The 13,663-nt window shown below is 46.6% G+C and overlaps 1 protein-coding gene across 2 annotated transcripts; it reads right to left on the bottom strand.

Annotated features, from left to right (window-relative positions):
* Window positions 1-847: 847 nt before the first annotated feature.
* On the bottom strand, window positions 848-5,829 carry MRPS23 (mitochondrial ribosomal protein S23). 2 transcript variants are annotated; one of them, XM_090292268.1, is made up of 5 exons: window positions 5,366-5,829; window positions 4,669-4,839; window positions 2,547-2,624; window positions 2,224-2,350; window positions 848-1,838 (listed from the first exon to the last, which is right to left on the bottom strand). In XM_090292268.1, the coding sequence occupies exons 1-5, from the start codon at window positions 5,407-5,409 to the stop codon at window positions 1,695-1,697; spliced, it is 564 nt and encodes a 187-aa protein (XP_090148394.1). In that variant the 5' UTR covers window positions 5,410-5,829; the 3' UTR covers window positions 848-1,694. The 2 variants fall into 2 exon arrangements, with proteins under 2 accessions (XP_090148394.1, XP_090148393.1); XM_090292267.1 differs by having other exon boundaries at window positions 848-1,844; window positions 5,366-5,822.
* Between the last annotated feature and the right edge of the window lie 7,834 nt (window positions 5,830-13,663).

Genomic DNA, 13,663 nt, shown 5'->3' with positions numbered 1-13,663 from the left:
TAAGCTAAGTTTTCACGGAGGACAGTAACTGAAGATGAGCTATTCCTTGACCCAGCAATACCGGCGCTAAGAATGCACCCAATAGCTATACTAGCCTATGTGCTGCACAAGAAAATATAGGAACAGCACACCTGTCAACTGGGCACTGACTAAATCACTACGCATCCACACTAAGGATCTCTGAGACATCTTAAGAGGGAAAACAAGGTACAGGACAGTATGCAGTGTCCCCATATAAATGCCCAAAATATTTCTGGACAGGGAAAGGTGATAGCAGTGGCCTTAGTGGAGAAAAAATATGGGTGGCTGGGGGACAGGGGTGGGAGACTGGCTTCTCATCTTTAAGTTTTGAATCATGTGCATGTATAACTTTTTAAAGAATTATGCAAAAAATAGCTTTTTAGAAACCTCTTCACCATCCAGAAACATAAAGTTTAGAAAAGTAATGAGTGACTGACTGGTATTGTTTTTCTGAGAATACAACCATCTCCTCCACCTGCCTCCGCCAAGGCCTGGCCAAGTATTGGGAACCCTGTGGTTGCCTAATGTTGTTGAACAGGCGAAATGTACTTCCCCATCTAAAAGCAAAGCATTCCCCAAACAAGAGGAATCGCAGAGTGATAAAGGTGTGCGTATGGCGGGATGGGGGGTAGGGAGGGGTGAAGCAGCAGCACAGGTGAGAATTGCTTTTGCCTCACGTACTTGTCCACCTTCCATTATTTGAGCGACCATGTGCGAGCATGGGTACAGGCTGTGGGATGTGCGCCCCATCGGAGTCCACCAGGAGACTGAATCACCTGTACACAAAGAACACAGGGTAGAAAAACTACACGAGTTTTCAAATAAGGAATTTCTCAAGCAGTTTATTACTAGTAGCTGAAACACACTGGCTTGATCACAAATACAATGGTGACCATCTCAGAGGGACATTTTGTTTACTTAATAAAAGCAGGACAGTTGGTTAGACTTGTGAGCACACCTCAACACCAGGGAGGCAGGTGGATGCTGGTGGTGAACATCATCTAAATTGGCTGCCCCCTTCTGGCGCTCCGAGAGATGTCATCTGGAGTCAGTCTTGAGCTGGATGCGATCATTCACTCACTCACCAAGCCTCTCCGTGCAGGCCCATGGTAACTGTCTCCAGCACAGTTTTGGCCTTTGGCTATTTTCAGTGAGAGGTCCTCACTTTCTGTTTCCACAAAGCACAAGTCAGTTTGGCCTCTCAAGTTGAAGATCAATATTTCTATAGCAAATAGTACTACACAGACTATCTGCACACAGAAACAAATGACCAAAGACCACATATGTGTAAGTAAAAGTCTGACGGATCCAGAGAAGAGAAACATACCTGAGAATCAAATGTAGCCAGAGCACATGTTAACACCAAAATGCAAGCAAACCTACTCAGAATGAGTCCCATTTAAACAATACATATAGAAGATTCCATGTGCTATTTATAATTTTAAAGTAAATTCACTTTCTAAGCAGCTTGGGAATTCTTTAATACTGTCCTAACATAGAAGTTCACATAACTGCTTCTTTCAAACCATGATACTGAGCTGTATGACAACCTAGAAATAGGAACTAAAAGAAGGCAAACATAACGCCTTAGAAATCCAGAAACTCTTAAAAACTGTTCCACATTCATCGAGTGAATACCGTTCGGACGTCAGTATACATGGTATACAAATGCTTCAGGGAGGTGAGAGACCTTTCGGCTGCTCTTCAGTTGCCTCCAACTGCTGGTCCTGTGGAACTTCTTTCAGGAGCTGATTTTTTTCCAACTCAGTTTGAGGTTTGACACCCGTGGGTTCAGATTTCCAGGAAATGTGACCAACCTGTTGCTTAGAAGACCAGACATAAGTATGTCACACAGATGTTATATTTTCACTCAAGTAGTTGGCTGAAGCTATCTATATGACTTAGGCTCCTTCTATCGCTGAGTCAAACATTTAACATTAATATTTTAGGTCAAATTCTATTATAACAACCAATCAAATGATAAAAATCTCCACAGAGGCACAATTTTAAAAACCCTAATGGCAACTCACTTGTTCCAAGTCTCAGTCACAACCACAAAATTCCAGTATATTCCATCTAACAGTATTTGACCTGGAGTATAGGAACATGAGCCAAAGTTGGGGGAAGAAAACCAAGCCTTTCTTTAACCTCTGACAGACAGACAACTAATCCTAACAACAATTTTGATAATAAAATACTTACAGCCCTTGTCTCTCCTACTCGTCTTAAAATCACACCTTCTGCCAATAAAGCCTTCCCTGTTTCCACAAATAATTTCTCTTCGTCTGTTTCTCCAAGTTTCTGTAGCTCAATGTACTTCTCCACAAACCTGGAATTTCAACAGTCACATCTTAGGTTTGTATACTGAGTTATCAAGACATGCTGCTACATAGTGTAAAGCATTCCCTTAACAGATCTTCCCACAGGAACACTGTTTTCCTCTAGTGCAATTCAACAAAGCTCCTCAAACTGATAACTAAATTCTTAAAAAAATAAAGTCACCCACAGTTTATAAAATGGCTTACCGTTGACAGGTAGACTTGAAATTTGGATTGAACAGGTCAAAAGCTTTTTGACCAGATCCATAGGCTGAATAAAATTTCCTGGGAAATACAAACAACACAAAATAAATCTCCAGTTACAGATCATGGCCAAGAGCAGACCAAGAAATAACTGCTTAGGCTACATGACCTATGTAGCCTGAGCCTAACAGTTTTTGGTTTTTGTCTTTAGACAAGTAATGTATGCACATGGTAAATCTGCCAAATGTTACACAAAGGTATCCATCCAGTGCAAAGTAACACCCCCCCCCTCACCTCTACACCCGAATTCCCCAGTTCCCTTCACAGTAAGTAACACTAACCAGTTTCCTGTATATCCATCCAGGAATATTCTACTAACATACAAGCATATAGGCATCTATTATTCCATCTCCAGCCACATTGTTTAACCTCAAGGACAGTAAAATCTATTTTACATCTTGCCTCTTTTTACTGGTATTTCTTAAGAGAGCATTTCAAATCGGTGCATGTATATTGTTTCCAGTCTTTTGCTACTCTAAACAGTACTATAATGATTTACCTTTATCTCTATTTCTTAGTGCACTGTGCAAATAAGTCTGTGGAAGAAATTCATAAAAATGGTATTACTGGGTCAAAGGTATGTGTACTTGTAATGTGGCCTCCCCAATTGCCAAAATGCTTTCCAAAGTAGTTGCACCAATTTATACTCTCACCAGCAATGTGCCTAGTTCCCCATACCCTGACCAAATTATATCTTCCAACTTTATGGTCTCCGTCAATTTGATAGGTCAAAATTTACAACTCATGGTAGTCTTGGCTTTTCTTATGAAACAGATTGGGCATCTTATCATGCTTAAAAGCAAGCTGAATTTCCTTTTCTGTGACCTGTCCATCTGCCAATTTTCCCATTCGGTGGTCTTGTTCTTATTGACTAACAAACTTGATAGCAGTAAAAATAGGAAATTAGCCCTTTGTCATACATGCTGCAAATTTTTTCCCACGTACGTGGGCTGAGTTTTGATTTTTCTTATAGTATTTTTGCGTGTGTGCAGAAAATGTTAATATTTTCCTTTATATTTCTGGATTTTATGTCACTCTTAGAAAGGCCTCTATCATTCGGACTATTTTTTAAGTTCTCCCATGTTTTCTTCTAGTATTTTTATGATTTTACTTCTTTACATTTAGTTTTGATACATCTGGAATGTATTTTGTAGTTATAAATTCTTAAAATTTTAAAACAGACACCCCCCCAAAAAAAGCCACAAAGATAAATGTTCAAAAAAACTATTTATTTAAAGGGTGTTATTATTTTGGCATTTACAGTAATAAAACAGAGAGCTATAAAATATTGTCCAATCAGCTATCACCCAGTTCCAACTGCTATCCACACAGAAGTACAAATGATTTTAATGTAAAAATGAACGTGGAAAGCATGCTGACTACATGTATCCAATGGACCTGAGCAGAAAAGTGTTTAAAAAATCTTGTGTCCTACCCTGAAAATTTCCAAGTAGTGCAGAAACATACCCTGGGGGGGGTGGCGGGTGGGGGCATCCTCCAATGAAAGGTGCCTGAACCTCAACAGAGGATATAATTACTTTACAAATTCTGTTTTCTTACATCCAGGAATAAGGGTAAGGATAAGGGATATGTGTTAAGTTCAATTAGGCACAATCTCTGATCTTAACATTTAAGAGAAAAGAAACGATACAAATTCCGGGTACTAAAACTAACTGATAAGCGTTGGAGGGAAAGGGCTTTGTCAGTGAATTCCCCGTCTGTTGACCTCCTTATGCCTCAGAGGCCACATGACTAACACGGAGAGAAGGATACCAACCTTGCAAGGTCAGAGTAAGGCCAAAATCATATAATGTGGCTTAAGTGCTTAGCATCATGCCTGCTACAAAACAGAGGTGTAGCTATAATTGCTGGGCTCCATGTTTTACTATTCAGAACTTCTGTTTCTCTCACATGGGGGAGAGCACTGATTCCCTAACTTGGCTCAATTTACAAGCCCTTCTCCATAGGGCAAGCCCTGACTCAATTCCTATTTAAGTGACCAGCCTCCTAGCTACGCCCCTCCCACTCCCCCTTCTGCGGTTCTGCTGCGCTCTATCGCACTCACGCTCGAATCTGATCCTCGGGGTAGAAGATGTCCTGGATGAGAGCTTTGGCTTTGCCGTATCGCAAGCGGGGCCTTCGGAAGACCGGCTCCCTCAGCGGCGGAAAGGCCTTGTATATGTCAAACCAGAGGGGCTTCTCCTTCAACACCCCAGCCCGAATGAGGTCCCGAGTCCTTAAGGAAGGAAAGAACAAAGGCCAGTCGGTCACAGCAGCTTGTCTAAGCCCCTGAACCGGTCTAACCACAGTCTGGGACATCAGCGGGATCACTGAGTCCGCAACCCAGAACTGGGAGGAGGGCATTGCAGGGGCGTTCCCTGCCTACGGGTAAGTCGTTCCTATATTTTAAACCAACCTGACAAAGCCCGGGGCGTTCGATCCTTCTACGTTAGTCTGTGCGTGCCACCCCCTCGCCCCATTCCCGTCACTTCAAATGCAAAGGTCCAGCCCAGCCCATCAAGCCTCTACCTCTCTTCCTCTCTTTAGGTCTCCAATCGGGGAAGGAAGAGGTGCAATCTTGAATATGAAAGATAAATTCAAGGAGCGACACCAAGCACACCTACTCAGAAGCAGGAGAGAGCACCGATGGACCTCCCTGGCTCGGACACCGCACCCTGGAGAACGCCTCGCCCTGCTCACCCAAGCCGAGAGCCCCCGCCCGGGAGAGGCACCCTCAACCCACCGCGGCTCCGAACACGCACCGCGAGAAAAGGCTGCCCACGGTTTCCAGCCGGCTCCCCGCCATGGCCGGGCCTCTGCCCCAGGTAGGTTCGTGGCGACCGGAACCGGAAGCGCCAGCGGCAGGCAAAGACGGCGTCGGGTGCTGGCTGAGCGAAGGATCTCGGGTTTACACTACAGCCCCAGCGGCCGACCGGAGCCAGGCAGAAGCAAAGGATGCGCCGAACTAGCGCGCTGCTCGTGAACTTGCCAGGTTCAGACAGGAGCACTCGATCGCCGAGCAGAAAGGGCGGGAGCGAGCCACAGCCGGGCACGTGTAATAAATGACCGATCGCGGGGAGGGATTAATTCTAGTGGTTGCTTTACCCTTTCCGGCCTCGCTGGGCTAACTCCTGTTAGGTGGGGCCGCGAGGTGGGAAGATGACGCGGAGGGAGGTGGAAGGCGCAGCCCACATCCTGGGAGAGCCAACCAGAAGGTCTCCAGCACTAGGCCCCAGCTGCGCTTCACCTTGGTTGGAGTCACAGGCTACGCAGAAGGACAGCAAGGCGCGGGGAGGGGCAGGCACTTGCGCAGGGTCACGCTGGAGTCCTAGCTGTTCAGTGCTTCCCACTAAGCCCTTGGGCGTTGGAGCGCCGCCTGCACTGTGCTAATGGGGATGCTGCCAGCAACTAGTGTTTTCTCCCCGGGTGGCGTCGCTGCCTCGCTCCTCCTTGGAGCTTGGAAAGTTAAGAGTGTCTGGAATAAACAGATTCCGAGAAGGAAACTCAAAATTCGGGGGAAAGTAACCTCTCAGGGTTACCTTTTGGCCCAATAATCATACTTCGGGTAAAGTACCTCCATAGAAATTAAAGCACAATTTCATGGGATTGTGCAGGGATCATCGTTGCAGCATTGTTTGTGGTGGCAAGAAAAAAAGAATCTGGCTGGAAAATTATGGTTCATATATTCTATGAAATCCTATGAAGCCATTAAAATAAACGAATTAGCTCTGTATGTATTTACCTAGATGAATACCCATGACGTAACTGAATGGAAAAGGGAGTTTCAGAGAAACGCCTTTAGTGGGACCCTAATATGTTAAAAGAAAAAAAAGAACACTTTACAGTATGTGCGTTTGTGTTTATATGAGGATAGGAACTTGTGGAAGGACACACGAGGCTGTGAACATTACTTATCTCTAGTAAAATTGCAGAAGGGGAAGGGAGAATGTTTTTTCTTTATCCCTCAGAGTTTGACCTGTAAAGAGTTTGTATTTATATTTGAAGTTTCTAATCCAGTGAAATGTTTTGAATCACATACACACAAAATGTCTCTCAGGAGCCCATTGTCTTTGTCAGCAAGATGGAGCATCACGTTATCCCAGAGTCCTCCTGCTCTAGGGGAGGCTGGTGAGGAGGAAAGGAATGTGTAATGAGCAGTTACTGCTGGTTTGTGTTATCTCACAATCCACACACCTACCCACAAGGTGGCTATTATTATCTTCTTTATAGATTAGAAAGTGAGGCCTCAGGGGGTTAAGTAACTTGGCTGATAGGTTAACTGACAGCCAGGCTTCCAGCCCAGCCTGGGCCCTTTCCAGAACTCCACAGTACCTCCTTAGCTCTGCCTCAAGCTGGAGACTGGGTAACAGAGAAGGTCAGGCACAAGTGGCCCCAAGGGCGGGGGACGGGGTGATTTGAGGCTAGGGCTAAACTGAGAGGTGGGTGACACTGCTGCCTCAGGGCCCTTTGGAGCAGAGAAGAGAGAGCACAGCTCTGGCTGCTGGGCTGAGAGTGGATGGAGGCTTGTCTCCCAGCCATAGAAAGGCCTAGAAGACTTTGCGGGAGGGTGAGCAACCTACTCCCAGCTAAGTATAGTCTTCCCAGGCCTCATAACAAGTTTCTGATTCTGTCCAATTCAGAGATAGTTGTCAGCACAGACCACAAACACACTTCCCTTCTCCCACTCAGGCCTGCCCCACTAGGCCACTTGCCTTTATAGCTGCTAAAGAATTAGAAGGGCTTATTCCAAGTTCAGGGAGGGAACCCAAAGACTCAAACGCTCAATAGGGGCAGAATTGCAAGGCATGAAGTTTCTCTCTAGATCCATCTTGGAGAAGCCCCTTCCTCTTCTGAGCCTTTCAAGTTTCCCCTCCAGCATCATATCTAATCTTTCTGTGACCAAAGGCAGAATGTTGGCGGGTAGAGTAAGGGAACCATGGAGATATGGGGGCAAGATGGATTGGGAACCCTCTGAGCCTACAACAGGAAGTGTGTGCCCCAGGGCGTGTTCATTCATAATTTAGGAGGAAGCTGTTGGGCTGCTGGGGCAGACAGTAGGGGCTTGCTTTCTTCTCAGCACAGCCTCCAAGGCTTCAAGGGGCTGATGCACTCATGCCATGCACTGTACCAGGATCCCGGATTATCTCTTTCAATTGTTCAACCACCTGATGCCACAGGTAATGTTCTAACAATCTTACAGATGAGGAAAGAGAGCTTATAAATTCTCTGAAAGGTCATATTCCTTTCACTATGATGTTCAGCCCCATTTTGGTCCCACTGCATCACACTGTAGATGTGCCCACTCATGGTGTCACCTTGGGCAATTTCTATAACTTTTCAAGCCTGTTTCCCCATACGTTAAAATGTGGATGGTGGTACCAAATATCTATGTGGCTTGTGCAAGGGCAAAAGTGATCGTTCTTATAAACCACTGATTGCAGCGCACATAGTGAGTCCTCATGATTAACAAGTCTTACGGATGTTATAGCATCACTACTGCTGTTGTATCCTGTAAACCACGGATTGCCACCTGGAACTGCATCATTTTGATGATATTTTATAGATTGCCTTATTGTTTTATTGTTAAGGGATCCATTCATTTCACAAACATCTAAGCATCTACCTGACCCCGTGATGAGTCCTAGAGAAGCTGACTGTCCGATGGGTGAGACAGAGAAGCAAATTCATAACTGATAACTTATACGCTGACGGCTTGTTGATTGTAAAGTTGGCTAGGGCTGCAGTAACAAAATACTACAGACTGGGTGGCTTACACAACAGAAATGTATTTTCTCACGATTCTCGAGGCTAGAAGCCAAGATCAAGGTGTTGGCAGGTCAGTTTCTTCTGACTCTCTAAAGACTCTGTCTCCAAATACAGTCACATCCTGAGGTACAGGGGGATAGGACTTCAACATACGAATTTTGGAGGGACCCCATTCAGCCCATAACATTGATAAGTACTTGTACTGAATAGCGTTCGTTGGCCCATCTAGAGCCAAATGCACTCTGTGCCCTTCCTCACCCTGTTCTGGGCCCCAGGAAGCTGACTTGAATGGACCACTCCCCACCCCAGCCCCTTGCCCTCTGCTTCCAGTTGAGTTGCAGTTGGTACTGCCAATGGGAGGCATTGGCAGGGGAGTGGAAGGAAAGAGGAGAGTGAAGTCAGACTCCATTTCCCTGGCTCCCTCCCTGCACAGTCCAGGAACATAAAAGTCCCAGCTCCCACCACGAGGCCTCTTCACACAGCTCTCTCTCACCAGGTTCCAGTCACTGTTCCTTCCCTCTGTCACTAGCCTTGGGGTGTAGGCCATGCCTTGTGGCTTCCCTCCACTCTGCCCACATCTTCGTAAATAGTCCCAGGAGTTTATCAGACAAAAAGTGGAAGGACACCCCCAACAGCAAAACAGCTTTGGTAAGTGGAACTCCCAGCATATTGATAAAGTCATTAATATTGCTGTTACTCTCCTTTGGCACAAAGCCAGGATCAGGGGACATCAGCTGTTGCTTTAAAAGAAGAGAAAAGCAATAGTATATATTCGCACACAGTAAAGAAGCAGGAGGATGAAGACCAAGGAGAGAGGTGTTCAGGGAGGGGGTGCCGTGTCTCACCTCCAGGCTGTTGCCCTGCGCACACTCAGGCTGGGTGAATGTGTCCCCAGGACCTGCTCCCTCCCTTCCTCCCTCAGCTTATTGCTCTCACAACTCGGTGCTGTAACTCTGTGTACTTGTCTGAGTCTGTCTGAATGGGCCTCTCTGAGAGCAGGAACCAGGGCTCTTACCTCTGCCTCTCACGCATAGCCTGATGCTTGGTCCAGAGCTGGCCATTAGTAAGAGTTTTCTAGTGAACAGCACGGATGAATAAAGCCAAGTCAGGACAAATGAGGGAGCAGCTGTCCCAGCTCTCTCTTGCCGCCTGCCTTCCCCAGATACACTCCTAGGGAGGAAGCTGTGGCTGAATGAAAACAGCCCTCCACCCCACCATGGATCTGGTCATTTCCAGTTCTGGCTGTCCTCTCTGCCTCACTGATGGGTAGATCCCTTTTACAAACCTCTAGGCCTCAGTTTTGTCATCTGTAAAATGGGCATAATCCTAGCACCCACCATAGCCTTACTGTGAGGAGTCAGTGGGGTGTGTACCTGCCGAGTGCTTAGAACACTGCCTGCTGTGTAGTAACTGCTCCATAAATAGGAGTGATAATAACATTTCTGACCATTCCATGCCTAAGAGCAATAAATCACACTATTTCTGAACCACACCTACAATTAAATCACACCTAGCAATTTGCAAGGCATTGTCACATGGCTACCCATTCATTTCTTTAGCAAACAGCAACCCTGCCCCCAAGGAGAATCAGAGTCCACACCTGCCTGAGGAGGGCTGTATCATTGTGGCTCCTTTTGTAGCCAAGGAAACAGGAGCTGGCTGAGCTTGGAGCAACACTCTGGCCTTTTATGATTGGAATCACTCTGTTGAAGTTTTCCCAGCAGGGATGAGACCCTTGAAGGCGACATTTCTGGGTTGGCGTGGGCCCTTCTTTTCTTCTGGAAGGCAAAGCAACTCAATCTGTAATGGGCACCGGAACCTACTGGGATTCTTGGGAAATGCAGATTCTGACGTGGGAGGTCTGGAGTAAGACCTGAAACTCTGCATTGCTGACAGGCTTCCAGGTTGATATCAGTGGTGACTATACCCACAGACCACACTTTAAATAGCAAGGCAGGCTTGTGCTGAGTTTGTATGGGCTTCACAGCTCCTTGCATCAGAGTCCCTGGAATAATCCTTTTGACCTGATAAGAAATTGTGACTCTCTACTCTCTAGAAATGACAAGCAGGGGAAGTGCTGCTCGTGTAGGGTCTGAAGCTTGTATAATCTGAGTGGCTCTTTTAAGAAGAAAAAAAAAAGTACAAAAATATATTTGTTCTGCAAATTTTACAAAACCTAAGGCATGTGAACAGAGTCAAGTCCCTTTGTTTGGCCTCAGGCCAAACAGGTATGTGGGTCTTCCTTCTGGGACAACGGTGTTTGGCCTCTCAGTGGCCAGTGACTGCCACTTCTGAGAGATAACCACCAGGTGGCAGTAGATTTGCACAGTCCCCTTCAACCCCTGTCCCCTGCAGGGCTCATCCAGAAATTTCCAAACCTTCCTCAAGCTGACCCAGCCAGCTAATCCAACAGATTAATCTATGCTGTGGTAATGGGCAAAAGGAGTTCATGTGCTTCTCTCTCAGTAGCATATTTGCCATTTAATGGAAATGCTAAAAGACTGTTTTTTAAACCAGATAAAGAATGCTAATAGATGAGCTCCAGGCACACTGTTGGATATGTACCACTATAGAGATGTTTTCAAACAGGCGGGCCTTTCTGTGCTCCACAAATTGCATCAATGCAGGCATTCTAGGTCTTACTACCTGCTTCCCCACCCCAGTATATAGTTTAGTGTTTAGGCACCAGTTCTGGAGTTCAGCTGCCAGGGTTCGAATCCAGGTATTATACCACTTGCCAAGGGTGATGTTGAGTAAGGACTGTAACATTTCTGTGGCTCAGTTTCCTGTTCTGTGAAATGGGAGCAATAATACTGACTTTATGTGATAGTTGTGGGGATTAGGTAAAATAAAGTACTTAAAGCACTCCAGAAAAGTGACTAGCATACAGCAAGCACTCATAATCATCTATCATCTTCATTATCCCATACCTTGCCTGCCTTCTGCCTTCTGCCAACCAAGATTTTCTCCTGTCTTTCCTCCAACCTCAGCCCCCTACCAGGTGCCTCAAAGAACAGAGGGAGGTTTAAAACCCCAGGCTGGTAACAAACAGACCAGTTCTTCTGGGCACAGCCTTCTCCAGACTCCATGACTTCCTCTCAGGTTGGGGCTGAGCCCTGGGGACAGCGAAGCATACGGGAGGGGAGGGGAACTCAGCGTTTTTGCAGGAGATGAATCTGTATCACCTTGTGCATACTGAGAGCCTGGGATTTGCAGATGAGCCTGGTATGTGAGGGCAGATGGCTGGAATGGTCATATGGCCCAGCCCGCCCGCCTCCTTCCTGGGATCTGTACACACTGCTCATCTGCCCTCTTCTGCGCTCCTGTTGGATGTGGTAAGCTTTCTTTGCCTTCTCTCCCCACACCCTCCTCTCTGGTTCCAATCACTGTCCATCTCATCTATACTAACAGGCAAAACGGTGAGTGGTTCTCAAACTTTGTCACATATACAAGTCACCCGAGGAGCTTTTACAATTTGATTCCCAGGCTACATCCCAAACCAATTAAGCCAGAACCTCTGGGGATGGGATCCAAGCATCAGAAAACCAGTGTTCGAGAATAGTTTCTCAAGTGTTAATGTGCATACAAGTCACTGATGGAAGTTTTGTTAAAATGCACATTTTGTTTCAGTAGGACTGAGGTCAAGTCTGAAAATCTGTGTTTCTAACAAGCTCACAGATGATACTGATACTGCCGGTCCACAGACCAAACTTGGAGCAGCAAGGCTGTAGAACTATGGTTCTCACACGTGAGCTTGTATCAGAACCCTCTGGAGGGCTTGTTAAAATATACCCCAGGTTCAGGTTCAGGTTCAGGAGACCTGGAGGGGGGCCCGATTACACGCACTTCCGACAGGCTCCCAGGTGATGTCAGTGCTGCTGGCTCACAGAGCACACTTTGAGCAGCCGCAGATAGAAGAAATACGGGTTCAGGACTCGGGTGGCCCTGGGCTGTTTTCTGGCCTCACACCTTGCTAACTCTGTGATGTTGGATAAGTTATTTAACCTTTCTGAACTATCATTATCTCATCTGTAAAGGGGCCGTTTATTGGGCAAGATTAATTGGGCTAACATGAAACACCTAACAGATTGCTTAGTGCTGGTTCTCAAATTAGGTTACAAACTTGAATTACCAGAGGTGTTTTAAAAGAAACCACCCCCTGGATATTGATTTGTCTGGGGTACTGAGCATCAGGATAATTTTTTTAAAGCTAATCAGGTACTGGCCTGGCAGCGTGACCCCCAAACTTGAGTGAGCATCAGAATCACTGGTTGCTGGGCTGCACTCCCAGAGTTGCTGCTTCAGTAGGACTGGGGAGGGGCTGAGAAGTATCATTTCTAATAAGGGCGGAGGTGCTGGTGCTTTGTTCCTGGGATTACACTGGTCCGTGGCTGTCAGTAGAGAATGCACAGAGCTAGGGTTAGAGGGTAATCTTGGGTTGCCCAGGTCCAAACAGCATGGCTGGAACATCACCAGCTGTCCCAGGTATGCCTATTTACATGCCCACCTCCGTCTAACGGGGTTGTGGAGAGACCCTCTTTGTAGGGACAGCAGGAGCCTGCCTGGTTTATCCTCAAGGAGTCCAGCCACTGAGTGCAAGCATGGCATCAGGGGGAAGAGTGGTGGCTTTGGCCTGGGTGACCTGGGGCCCAGAAACAAGATGTGTAGGTAGAAGTCACAAGGAGGTCTTTGGGCTCAACATAGGAAGAACTTTTTAATCTTGAGAACTGCCCTGTCTGGAAAGGGCACCAGCTTCCTCTTTTGGCAGCGAGTTTCCTGGCGTGGGAGGCAGTCCAGCTGGGCTGGAGAGTAGGGGGAAACTAGCGATATTTGAACTGGAAGATGTCTGCGGGTCCTTTGAAGTCTAGGATCGAACACACTTCCAGCCTCCAGTCTGCCTTTTTTTCCAGAGCTTTCTGTTTATCTAGGAAGGTGACAAGCTGGAGCTTTTGCCAGAAACTGGATTTCCTATCAGCAAATGATTTGCTTTCCCAGGGTAAACAGGAAGGCGACCTCAGAGAGCAAAGCCAGCACATTGGCAAGGTGGCAGCAGGTGTCACCTCTTATGTGCATTGCAGAGGTCTGAGCCCTTTGGGCCTTACAGATGCTGCTGCTTAAAGGGGGGGGGGGGATGCGACGCGGGGCCCCAGGGGTCAAACCCTGCGGGGGGCGGGGGGAGGTTCAGCCCACGCGCCGGCCACATCAGAGCACCAAGAGAACACCAAGTCTTTATTACAGGAATTCCTATGAAACAGCCCCAAGAGAAAATCCAAACATAGAAGGGGAAAAAAGGG

The sequence above is a fragment of the Furipterus horrens genome, unplaced genomic scaffold, assembly GCF_987537825.1.
Source record: "Furipterus horrens unplaced genomic scaffold, mFurHor1.1.pri manual_scaffold_11, whole genome shotgun sequence".
In the NCBI taxonomy this organism is placed as follows: Eukaryota; Metazoa; Chordata; class Mammalia; order Chiroptera; family Furipteridae; genus Furipterus; species Furipterus horrens.
The sequence above is the reverse complement of the archived record's forward strand: the minus strand, read 5'-3'. Positions and strand labels throughout refer to the sequence as shown.

Bases quoted from the DNA above. Each gene is read 5' to 3' on its own strand.
- MRPS23 (XM_090292267.1), bottom strand. From the start codon at position 5,409: ATGGCGGGGAGCCGGCTGGAAACCGTGGGCAGCCTTTTCTCGCG. The intron at 2,351-2,546 runs GTAAGCCATTTT...TTGAAATTCCAG, and splicing joins TTCAAGTCTACCTGTCAACG to GTTTGTGGAGAAGTACATTG. The intron at 1,845-2,223 runs GTAAGTATTTTA...TGGTCTTCTAAG, and splicing joins GAGTAGGAGAGACAAGGGCT to CAACAGGTTGGTCACATTTC.